The following is an 11,562-nucleotide window of genomic DNA, read 5'->3' as shown; positions in this document are numbered from 1 at the left end:
TCTATTCCCACTTCTGAACTCTGGCGCTGTGTAACTTTTAAGGCACCATGTGTCCTAAAGTATAGCTGTTACTGCATATCTTACTCTCACCCCTGCAAGTTTGAACTCTGAGGACAGACTCCATGTATGACACAGTTCTTAGGTCTCCCTTCAGACTGATGCAGTATCTTGCACTTGGTCATATTTAGTTTGAACTCCAGTTACCTTCTGTAAGGGTCTGGGTACTTGTGCCAAAGGGTTTGAGGCGGGAAGATTAGAGCATAAAAGAACCTATCTAGGCCTGCCCTCTGCCCCTCCCCATCAACATATATATGCCCTACTTCTGGGGTGTTTATCTTTAGTTGGTTATTCTGGATGAAGTTAATCTACCTCCTTTAAGAGTCACTAGAAGAAACTAGATTGGAGTATACAAGTATCTGAGTATTTAGGGTGGCCATAAAGCCTGGATACATGGATGGATATACCTATTGACTTATGGATATTATATTTTAGTACATGTACATTCAATGCTAGCACATCCGCACAGTGTGCCGTCCCTTAGGAGCAATGTGGAGTTCAGTGCACCGTGCAGAACTACAGTGAGCAGGTGTGTCCACCAGTCCCTGCACACGCATCTGTATCGTTTCCACCTACTAAATGTGGACCTTTTGCATAGCCCAGAAGTAAATCAGGAGGGTACAAACTGTTAAAAACATATACTACCCATATTTCTAGACTACTGCCACCTTGTAGATTAATTTAAGCAAACTGCTTTATCTAGTTGATGAAGTACCATTCAGTAATTGTTTAAATTTTATAATGAGAGGTCATTTAAAGTAGCCTTAAAACCAAGAGTTTTCTGACAGAAATGGAAAGTGTTTGCAAATGAGTATGAGTTTGGGGACAGTAACCTCTTGTAGCTACTCTTTTCTAAAAATTTTTACTAATTTTTTGCACCACGAAGCTTGTGGGATCTTAGTTCCCCAATCAGGAATCGAACCCAGCCACTGCAGTGAAAGCACCAAGTAAGTCCTAACCATTGGTCCACCAGGGAATTCCCCTCTTGTAGCTACTCTTGATCCCCTAGCTTGCAGTTTACTCCTCTTCCTGTCAGCCATTCATCTTCCAGTATCCCCATATTACAGGTCCTAGCAAACAAGCTCTAGTATAAGACTTCTATGAAAGGGCACAAGGTATTGTCCAGCTTTGAAATATCTTCAAGGGAAGCTTCAGCTTGATGTTCTTAACTCCCAGTGAACCAGTCTCATAGTGTCAGGGTTAAAATTAGAGCTATTTGGGCTTGCCTTTTAGTCTTCATCTGCCTTTATACAATTCAGATGCAAAGAACTACATCAATTTGGCAGTTTATTCTTGTGTTTATTAAGTGTTTAAGTGGATAATATTTTTTTTTTTTACTCAGTGTTACCCTAATGTATTTTGTTATCAGCCAGGTCCAAACATGCCTCTAAATTAGCCTGGCCACATGGCTTTTAGCTATAGAAGTTTAAAGAGAAACAATGTCTCCAGTGACATGTAATACTAGAAAAGATCCCCTGGCAGGCAAGAGGCTTCAGCAGATCTATTTAGGTAATTAACAGGTTGATCACTGCTTACCTGTACTGTGTATTTCCTCAGTAATATACATGCCTTCTCGATAGGTCAGTCCCCCTACAACAGGGGTTCCTGTGGCTGGAGCCAGTGTAGGATCAAATGCATCAATATCGAAACTCAGATGGATTGGCCTTTGTCTTCTTGAAAGGAGGAAAACAAGAGAAAGTCATTTGGGCTGTACTTGGTTATTTGTCCTTCCTACAGCTACAACTCCTTGGTTTTGCTGCTGTTCATGCTAGTACTTTATTAACACAGCAGATTTCCAGATTTGTTCTGAAAGTTATTGTGTTAGGTGCTTACACACCACTTCACAGTCTTGCCCTCAGTTCTGTGTGCCTCAGACTAACTCCAGTTTGTATTTCTGATTTACCCTGGGCTTTAGAGCCTCTTACATTAAGAACTGTCAATAGAGGGAATTCCTCACTTCCATAGGACATGGGTTCTGACAAATTCTAGTTGAAGTTGGATTGGTCTAGGTTACAGTTAGTTACTCTCTCAGTAGAACCGCAGCTCTGAATTTATGACTGCAATCTTACCATCTCCCAATTCCAACTTCAGTTTAGCCCAGGCATCCAAATGGTTGAAGGTAACATAGTAAACACCTATGTAGTAAATTATTTATACTTCTTAACACTTTAAGAAACAGTATATTACCGAGGTGGCAATTAATCACCCAGAAATGAAGACTCAGCACTGGGAAAATGTTCTTAACTAGCATTTGATTAGCATTCACCTGTCATCTTTCTATACCACCAAGATTTGCTTAATATAAAATTTTCAGATGATGCAATAGTTGAGCCTGGGAAGAAGAGAAAAGTTGGAATGATGAATGCTTCTCCTCTCGAAAGATAAGCATTAAAATTGGAGCTAAAGAGAAATTCACCGAGCAGTTTTCCCTCCCAGCCCCAGAAGAACATGACTGAAGTTTCAGTCTCCCTTTCTGATCTGAATTTTTTTATATGTACGTTTTGCTTTTATAAGGTCATTATCTTAAGAGACAGGCCAAAGTTTACTGCCCTGTTCTCTTTGGGACCTAGAAGTAGACATCCATTGTAGTTACTTACTTGCCAATCAGCAGATCGAATGTCTGTTCCATGACCTTCTGGATACCAAGTCGATCTATGTCTCTCATGGAAAAATACTGGATATCATAATTCTTTAAAATAAAACTGGTGAGATATAAAGGAAAAAAGCCTTAGCTAAAGAGGAGTTTTTCAATCAGATGTGGGAGTGGGGTTTGTCTTTATAGTGACCTACAACAGGTTAAGTCCAGAAATAACCTATCAAATGGAACATTAGTGGCCAGGACAGGACCAAAACTCAACCCTAACATATTAACTTACTGTTCAGGAGGGTCCACGTCTCTTAGTCCAATATATACAATACTTGGGGAAGAGATACAAGGTTTGATCCAGGAAAATCCTGGGAGCTGTGGTACCTGTGAAGAGAAGGACTCATCAGAGATTCTCAGTCTCTCCAAGGTAATCACTGTGTGCGGTATGCTTTCTTTTCTCACCCCCAGTGTATGTGTAAACCAGCAAACACACAATCTGGGAAAGATCTGATAGAAGTGGAAATGATTCAGAAGGGCAGCTGCAGAACAGTATAGTCTTCTGAAGAATAAAATACCTTCTCTTAATACAATCACAGGAAACTAATCAAACTGATCACATGTACCACAGCCTTATCTAACTCAGTGAAACTATGAGCCATGCCCTGTAGGGCCAAGATGGATGGGTCATGGTGAAGAGGTCTGACAGAACATGGTCCACTGGAGAAGGCAATGGCAAACCACTGAAGTATTCTGGCCTTGAGAACCCCATGAACAGTATGAAAAGGCAAAAAGATAGGACACTGAAAGATGAACTTCCCAGGTCAGTAGGTGCCCAATATGCTACTGGAAAAGAGTAGAGAAATAACACCAGAAAGAATGAAGAGACAGAGCCACAGCAAAACAATGCCCAGTTGTGGATGTGGCTGGTGACAGAAAGTTTGATGCTGTAAAGAACAATATTGCACAGGAACCTGGAATGTTGGGTCCATAAATCAAGGTAAATTGGAAGTGGTCAAACAGGAGATGGGACCTGGGGAATCAATGAAATAAAATGGACTAGAATTGGTGAATTTTACTACTGTGGGCGAAAATCCCTTAGAAGAAATGGAGTAGCCATCGTAGTCAACAAGAGTCCAAAATGCAGTACTTGGGTGCAGTCTAGAATGACAGAATGATCTCTGTTCACTTCCAAGGCAAACCATTCAATATAGTAATCCAAGTCTGTACCCCAACCATTAATGCTGAAGAAGCTGAAGTTGAACAGTTCTACAAAGACCTACAAGACCTTCTAGAACTAGCACCCAAAAAAGATGTCCTTTTCATTATAAGGGACTGGAATGCAAAAGTTGGAAGTCAAGAGAGATACCTGGAGTAACGCAAATTTGGCCTGGGAGTACAAAATGAAGCAGGGCAAAGGCTAGCAGTTTTGCCAAGAGAATGCACTTGTCATAGCAAACACCCTCTTCCAGCAACACAAGAGAAGACTACACATGGACAGCACCAGATGGTCAATACCAAAATCAGATTGATTATATTCTTTGCAGCCTAATGGAGAAGCTCTATACAGTCAGCAAAAACAAGACCAGGAGCTGACTGTGCCTCAGAACATCAACTCAATCTTATTGCCAAATTTAGACTTGAACAAAGTAGGGAAAATCACTAGACCATTCAGATATGACTGAAGTCAAATCTCTTGACTATACAAAAGTGACAGATAGATTCAAGCGATTAGATCTGATAGAGTGCCTGAAGAACTATGCACAGAGGTTTGTTACATTGTACAGGAGGCAGTTATCAAGAGCATCCTCAAGAAAAAATACAAAAAGGCAAAATGGTTGTCTGAGGCCTTATAAATAGCTGAGGAAAGAAGAGAAGCTCAAGGCAAAAGAGAAAAGGAAAGATATACCCAATTGAATGCAGAGTTCCAAAGAATAGCAAGGAGAGATAAGAAAGCCTTCCTCAGTGATCAGTGCAAAGAAATAGAGGAAAACAGTGGAATGGGAAAGACCAGAGATTGCGTCAAGAAAATTAGAGATAACCAAGGGAACATTTCATGCAAAGATGGGCTCGATAAAGGACAGAAATGGTATGGACCTAACAGAAGCAAAAAATATTAAGAAGAGGTGGCAAGAATACACAGAAGAATTATACAAAAAAGATCTTAATGACCCAGATAACCATGATGGTGTGATCACTCAGCTAGAGCCAGACATCCAGGAATGCAAAGTCAAGTGGGTCTTATTAGGAAGCATCACTATAAACAAAGCTAGTGGAGGTGACAGAATTCCAGTTGAGCTATTTCAGATCCTAAAAGATGATCTGTTAAAGTGCTGCACTCAATATGCCAGCAAATTTGGAAAACTCAGCAGTGGCCACAGGATTGGAAAAGGTCAGTTTTCATTCCAATCCCAAAGAAAGGCAATACCAAAGAATGCTCCAACTACTGCACAATTGCACTCATCTCACAGGCTGGCAAAGTAGCAAAATTCTCCAAGCCAGTTTTCAACAGTCCAGATGTTCAAGGTGGATTTAGAAAAGGCAGAGGAACCAGAGATCAAATTGCCAACATCCACTGGATCATCAAAAAAGCAAGAGAGTTCCAGAAAAAACATCTATTTCTGCTTTATTGACTATGCCAAAGCCTTTGGCTGTGTGGATCACAATAAACTGTGGAAAACTCAAGAGATGGGAATACCAGACCACCTTGACCTAACCTGCCTTCTGAGAAATCTGTATGCAGGTCAAGAAGAAACAGAAGTGGACATGGAACAACAGACTGGTTCCAAATCAGGAAAGGAGTAAGTCAAGGTTGTATATTGTCGCCCTCCATATTTAAACTTATATGCAGAGTATATCATGCAACATGCCCGGCTGGATGAAGCACAAGCTGGAATCAAGACTCCTGGGAGAAATATCAATAACCCCAGATACGCAGATGATACCACCCTTATGGCAGAAAGCAAAGAGGAACTAAAGAGCCTCTTGATGAAAGTGAAAGAGGAGAATGAAAAAGCTAGCTTAAAATTCAACATTCAGAAAACTAAGATCATGGCTTCCAGTCCCATCACTTCATGGCAAATAGATGGGGAAACAATGGAAATGGTGACGGACTTTTTCTTGGGCTCCAAAATCACTGCAGATGGTTGACTGCAGCCATGAAATTAAAAGACGCTTGCTCCTTGGGAGAAAAGCTGTGACCAACCTAGACAGCATATTATAAAGCAAAGACATTACTTTGCCAACAAAGGTCCGTCTAGTCAAAGTTATGGTTCTTGCAGTAGTCATGTATGGATGTGAAAGTTGGACTATAAAGAAAGCTGAGCACCAAAGAATGCTGAGTGCCGAAGAATTGATGCTTTTGAACTGTGGTGTTGGAGAAGACCCTTGAGAGTCTCTTGGACTCCAAAGAGATCAAACCTGTCAATCCTAAAGGAAATCAGTCCTGAATATTCATTGGAAGGACTGACACCTGAAGCTGAGGCTATAATACTTTGGCCACCTGATGTGATGAGCTGACTCATTGGAAAAGACCCTGATGCTGGGAAAGATTAAAGGCAGGAGAAGGAGACAACAGCAGATGAGATGGTTGGATGGCATCACAGACTCGACGAACATGAGTTTGAGCAAGCTTCAGGAGTATGGTGATGGACAGGGAACCCTGGCATGCTGCAGTCCATGAGGTCGCAAAGAGTTGGACACAACTGAGCAACTGACCAGAACTGAAGGTGGCCTTGGTTTCTCATTAACTTACCTAAATAGCAAGAATACTGCTGACTAGATCTTTTCCACCTCTTTGCACACTATTGAATTGTTTACAGATTGGTTCTTGAGATGGGAGCCAGGTTATGTTTCAAGTCCCCAAGAGCCAAAATGTGAATTCTGCCTAGTGAATAACCTTTGTACTATCCTGGTTTAACTTCGTCCCTTACTAAGGGGAGAGAGACACAGATTCTAGTCCATGCCTAGCATGAGCTCCCATGTCTTCTGAAGAGCCTGGGAAAACATTACTGAGGTAATCATGGTTTTATTTGTCTTCTAGTCTGGTGGGTCCAAGAGTGAGGCCCAGGAGCTTCTTACCAAGAATTCTTCAGGCTGTAGGTATATCCATATCACTAGAGGGCACTGCCCACTACCACATTCCTTTATTATGAGATGAGATTATGAGCCATTCCAAAAGCAGGGCCCGTGTGCTAGTCATCTTTATGCTCCCAGAATCTAGACTATGTGGTCCAAAATAGTTTGGTGAACAAACGAAGAAGTGGGGAACATTACTACCATCACCATAAATCTGTCCTTCACAGAAATCTCACTGAACTAGATTCTCAGAGCCCCAGGATAACCCTTACAACCTGCCCTCCATTCTCTTCATTTCAGCCCACAGACCTTGTCCTGTAGTTCTCTGAGGAGAAATGAAACTGGCTGTCCGTGTAGATTTCCAGATGAAGTGGTGAGGGGTGTATTGATGTCAGCATGGGCATCAACCCAGATCACACCAAGGTCTGGGCAGTGTCGGGCGTGGCCACTGATGGTACCGATTGCCAGGCTGCAAAGAAAAAATAAAATAATCTTAAAGGCCCCCTGCTTGGCAAACATCATTAATAACAAATATCTTCAGCCAGCACAGCTCACACTTTGTCCTCAGGGCAAAGTCAGGGCTCTAGATTGAATCTGGATTTGGATAAGACACGGTCCCTGGGACTGTCATTCCCAAAGACAAATCCTGAATGAAAGACAGGGAGAAATGGAAGGCTCTAAAGATTCAAAGCTGACAACTGGTTGTTATTGTGGTGTGCCAGGTGTCACTGCTGCCCCTAAATTCCTTTAATTGGATCCATTTGCCTTGGCCCAGAAAAGGACCCAAAATTTTTGTTCAGCAAATGAAATCCTGTTAAAGAGGTGATCAGTATGTAAAAACTCACTAGTATTACTTAATATCTCTTGAGAGACCAAGAAGAATGTATTTTAAAGAATCAGTTATATTAACTTTTTAAGGATAAAAATTTGTATTACCGCTTTTTAGAAAGATTATGTGATACTTCCTAAAACAGGAAGTCAACATTTTTAAAGACATTAACAGGGCAACCCAGTTAAAGACCTCATTAGATCACTGAATAAAACAAGTTTATTTGCATGTTCTTTACATTAGCATGACATTCAACAATCGTTAGGTGTTTCTGGTTTTTGCTTTGCTTGTCCTCGGGTCTCTTCTTATATTAGCCAACTATCCTGTCTGAACTGAAGGAGTACAGCTGATGAAATTGTGTTTGGAAAGCTGCCCAAGCTTCCCAGGAACCAAAGAATTTGTCCTCAGGGCGATGGGAAATGCAGCTTAAGCATCTTAGGAACTAGCCACAGTCATCCTTTTGGTCAGTATACCCTGAGGTAGCATTTTAAGCCCTGTGTTCCCCGTAGGACCTTTTCAAGAAAGAGCATGGTATGGTGCTAAAAGCACTGAATCAATTCAGAACACCGGGGGTCTTTCTAGGAAGAACTGTGTGAAATAGGACAAGTCATCTAACTTCTCCAGACTGCTATTTCCCTTTATATAAGATAAGGATAATAATGTTAGTCGGTCTGATGATCAAAGCAGTAGTGTATGTTACACTGTTAAAGGGAGCTGGGTGACTGAAAAATGCCTCTTTCTTTAAAATATTCAAATTCAAATATTCGAAATATTCAAATTCAAACATTCAACTGTTCAGATTATACACACACCCCTTCCTTTCTAGAAGCTTCCAGACAGCCTAGGTTTTAGCAATGAGAGGACTGCAATCTTGATACAAACAAAAGAAAAACCAAAGATTATAACTGCAGTAATAAGTGGTCCCTAAATAGTAAGCCAACCAGAAAAGAGACAATAAATAAAGAGACAATAGATGAGCTCTCAGAGCTCAGAGAGCACTGAGCTCAAAGCAAGAGACCCACCCTTGAGTTATTTAATCAATTTGAGTAGAGAATGTGGTATTTTACTCTATCTAAAACTTTATTCGTAATGAGGAATCTACCTGTCTTTCCAGCTCTGTTAATTGATGTGAAACGCTGAGCAACTCAGGGAAGTGGCTAGGTTTCGTCTCAAAAGACTGTTGCCCACAGTGGTCACAGTGGGCTTGAATCCAAGCCCTACTGCTTCCTGGCTCTAGATGTTATTCAGCCTCTGTCCCTCACTGTACCCAGCAGTGAATCAGATAAAACAGTATCTGCCTCGTGGCATGGTTTTGAGGACTGACTGAGACTATGTATTAAATGCTTGATATTCCCAGTACTTTAATGCCATTTTTTACTACCAAAAAAATCTTCATTACTTAGCTCAAATCATACTTCCCCATGAAATCTGACTAGTCCAGCCCAGACTGATCTCATCCTTCTGAGATGCAGAATTCAGTATTTTTTCCTCATTCCATGTGTATTTATTTCATTTAATTCTAATAGATCACATTTCCAATATTCCTTGGCACTGCTTGACAACTCTTCAGAACAGTGCTCAGTAAAGTGCATGCTGATTCACTGAGAGGATCAATTGCGTAAGCCACCTAGGGTCCATACTGTGGAGGTAGAGAAAGTATTCACGTGCCAAGTGGGGCATTTCTAAAACCTATTAGCAGAAATGCTTAAAATAAATTCGGCCTATCGATGAATCCCTCCTATTCTCCTAAATAACCAAAATGAAAAGTCATTAGAAGTTTTAAGAAAGTTTTCCAAGAAGTAAGCATGAAACATACCATCTAAAAATTTTGCTTAGTCCAACTCTGAACTTGCCCTCATACTGTCTTACAAAGGAAACTGTACGTGCCTCAAGTGGTTCCTGATATTAGGCATGAAAATGCTATGTACATGATGCCCTAGAAATTCTGGAGTACTTTGCTCTAAATGAGCCATGAGTCCAGCCCCTCCACCACCCTGGCTCCCTCTTACCTGTGGTCTCCTCCCACCGTGACACAGCTGTAGCCACCTGACACAGCTCGGCTAACCACCTCCGCTAGTTCCTGGTTGGCCAGGCCCACTGAGCGAGGATTCACTATCAAGTTGTTATAGAGATCATCTTTGGGAACTGGAGTAAAATTCAAATCTCCGAAGTCTTTCAGGTGGCAGCCTAGAAATGAATGAGGGATGACAAGAGTAATCATGTTATTCCCACTTGTACTGGCCTGGGGCCACAAATAACAGTTGTAACAGAGTACACATCAGGGTAACTGAAACCTCACACCACAGTGGCAGGATTCTCTCCATCCTCCCAGCAATCCTGTGGGCTAGATCCTTTTAGGAATATCATTTTGCAGATAAGCTGAATTTTATAAAGTAAAACCCAGAAATGTTCACTCACTTAACCTACCAATCACAAAACTGGTCTCAATTAGAGCTCAGATAGCCTCAAGTTATAGAGTGAAAGTAAAATACCAAGAGGAACTGAAAGGATTTACAGAAAATTAAGCAGCATTAATTTAGGACAAAGAAACAAATATAGGAATTTTCATAATATCAACTTTTTAAAAATAAAAGGCCAATCTGAGTACCTAAATATCTCTTATGTTTAGGAGGCTTTTACAGTTATTACTTGCTGCTACTGCTAAGTCACTTCAGTAGTGTCCGACTCTGTGTGACCCCATAGATGGCAGCCCACCAGGCTCCCCCGTCCCTGGAATTCTCCAGGCAAGAACACTGGAGTGGGTTGCCATTTCCTTCTCCAGTACATGAAAGTGAAAAGTAAAAGGGAAGTCGCTCAGTCGTGTCTGACTCTTCGCGACCCCATGGGCTACAGCCTACCAGGCTCCTCCATCCATGGGATTTTCCAGGCAAGAGTACTGGAGTGGGGTGCCATCGCCTTCTCCAACTTAAGGCCTGAATCCCATTTTAACTCCTGGTTTATTTGCCCTATAAGTGCTTCTTTACTATAAGGGCAGCTGCTTCTTCCCCAAATAACCTGAAGGATTTCAAAACACTCTACTAAATATACTTAACCACATCCACAGATTCTTATCATCCTACAAAGTCAACAGAAGAGTTCCCAGGTCTTTTATAAAAATCTTAGAATCCTAAAAAGAATAAACATTAAAGAGACACAAAGCATCTTCCTAAGACTGAACTACAAGAGCAGCACCTGACTCACCCCAACTCTTCAACTTTATCCAGAAAGCAGAGGGAGACAAAGTTTCTACAGCTGAAACCACCAGATGAGTACCTACTCATTCACAGCCTGTTTACTCTTACTATAAACACAAATCTCAGCCAATTTACTTAGTTTTTAATGTAGTAATGGGTGACTCAGAGAAAATTAGCAGGGAGAGGGACTATTTTGGGGAGTCATTTGATAGAAATGGCTTTCAAATGAAGGACTAACCCCACAAACGCACACAAAAGACAAAACCCTGTGCGTCGCAGACAGAGCATTTAGTAAATGATGACCCCGATATATCATGTCTTAAGAATAGCTTCTCTTAATATGCCATAGCCTAAAAACGATGTTCATAACTGTGAGTCCTAAAGAAATGTTTCTCCTAATAAGGCAAGCACATAAAACACTCTGAAACTACATCTAAAACGGTATAAGTAAACAAACACGTGCACACACATTCCCAGGTCCAAAAGAGCTAAATTAACCAATCCATCAGCATTCCAGAGCAACTAATGACTTGAGAATTCCAACCAGAATACACTTAAGGCATACCTCTCTTCTCTGGTGGCATTTTTTTCTATGTAAACAGCTCTGTCAAGTGCTTTGGTTGGCAAGCAATAATAAAATCAACTGTATTTCCTGTTCCCTGTCCCTTAACAAAACTTCAGTTTGTTCTCACCTCTGACCTACGTTCAACACGTCCAAGGGCTAACGTGAATGATAAAATATGTTTCACATAAACTTTTCTATTAAAGGGAGTTTTTCATCAAAATGTTTTACATTTTACCTCAAAACATTTATCAGACTG

The 11,562-nt window shown here is 41.0% G+C and overlaps 1 protein-coding gene across 1 annotated transcript in view; it reads right to left on the bottom strand.

Moving 5' to 3' along the window:
• ARG2 (arginase 2) overlaps nt 1-11,562 on the bottom strand; it is a 40,190-nt gene that overhangs the window by 905 nt on the left and 27,723 nt on the right. Inside the window, exons 3-7 of the mRNA XM_069596880.1 lie at nt 9,557-9,734; nt 7,028-7,187; nt 2,934-3,028; nt 2,655-2,759; nt 1,594-1,730 (exon numbers count right to left, since the gene is read on the bottom strand). Coding sequence (XP_069452981.1) covers nt 1,594-1,730; nt 2,655-2,759; nt 2,934-3,028; nt 7,028-7,187; nt 9,557-9,734 — 675 coding nt within the window. The remainder of the gene's footprint in view (nt 1-1,593; nt 1,731-2,654; nt 2,760-2,933; nt 3,029-7,027; nt 7,188-9,556; nt 9,735-11,562) is intronic.

This window comes from Ovis canadensis, chromosome 7 (genome assembly GCF_042477335.2).
Source record: "Ovis canadensis isolate MfBH-ARS-UI-01 breed Bighorn chromosome 7, ARS-UI_OviCan_v2, whole genome shotgun sequence".
Taxonomy (NCBI): domain Eukaryota; kingdom Metazoa; phylum Chordata; class Mammalia; order Artiodactyla; family Bovidae; genus Ovis; species Ovis canadensis.
The sequence above is the reverse complement of the archived record's forward strand: the minus strand, read 5'-3'. Positions and strand labels throughout refer to the sequence as shown.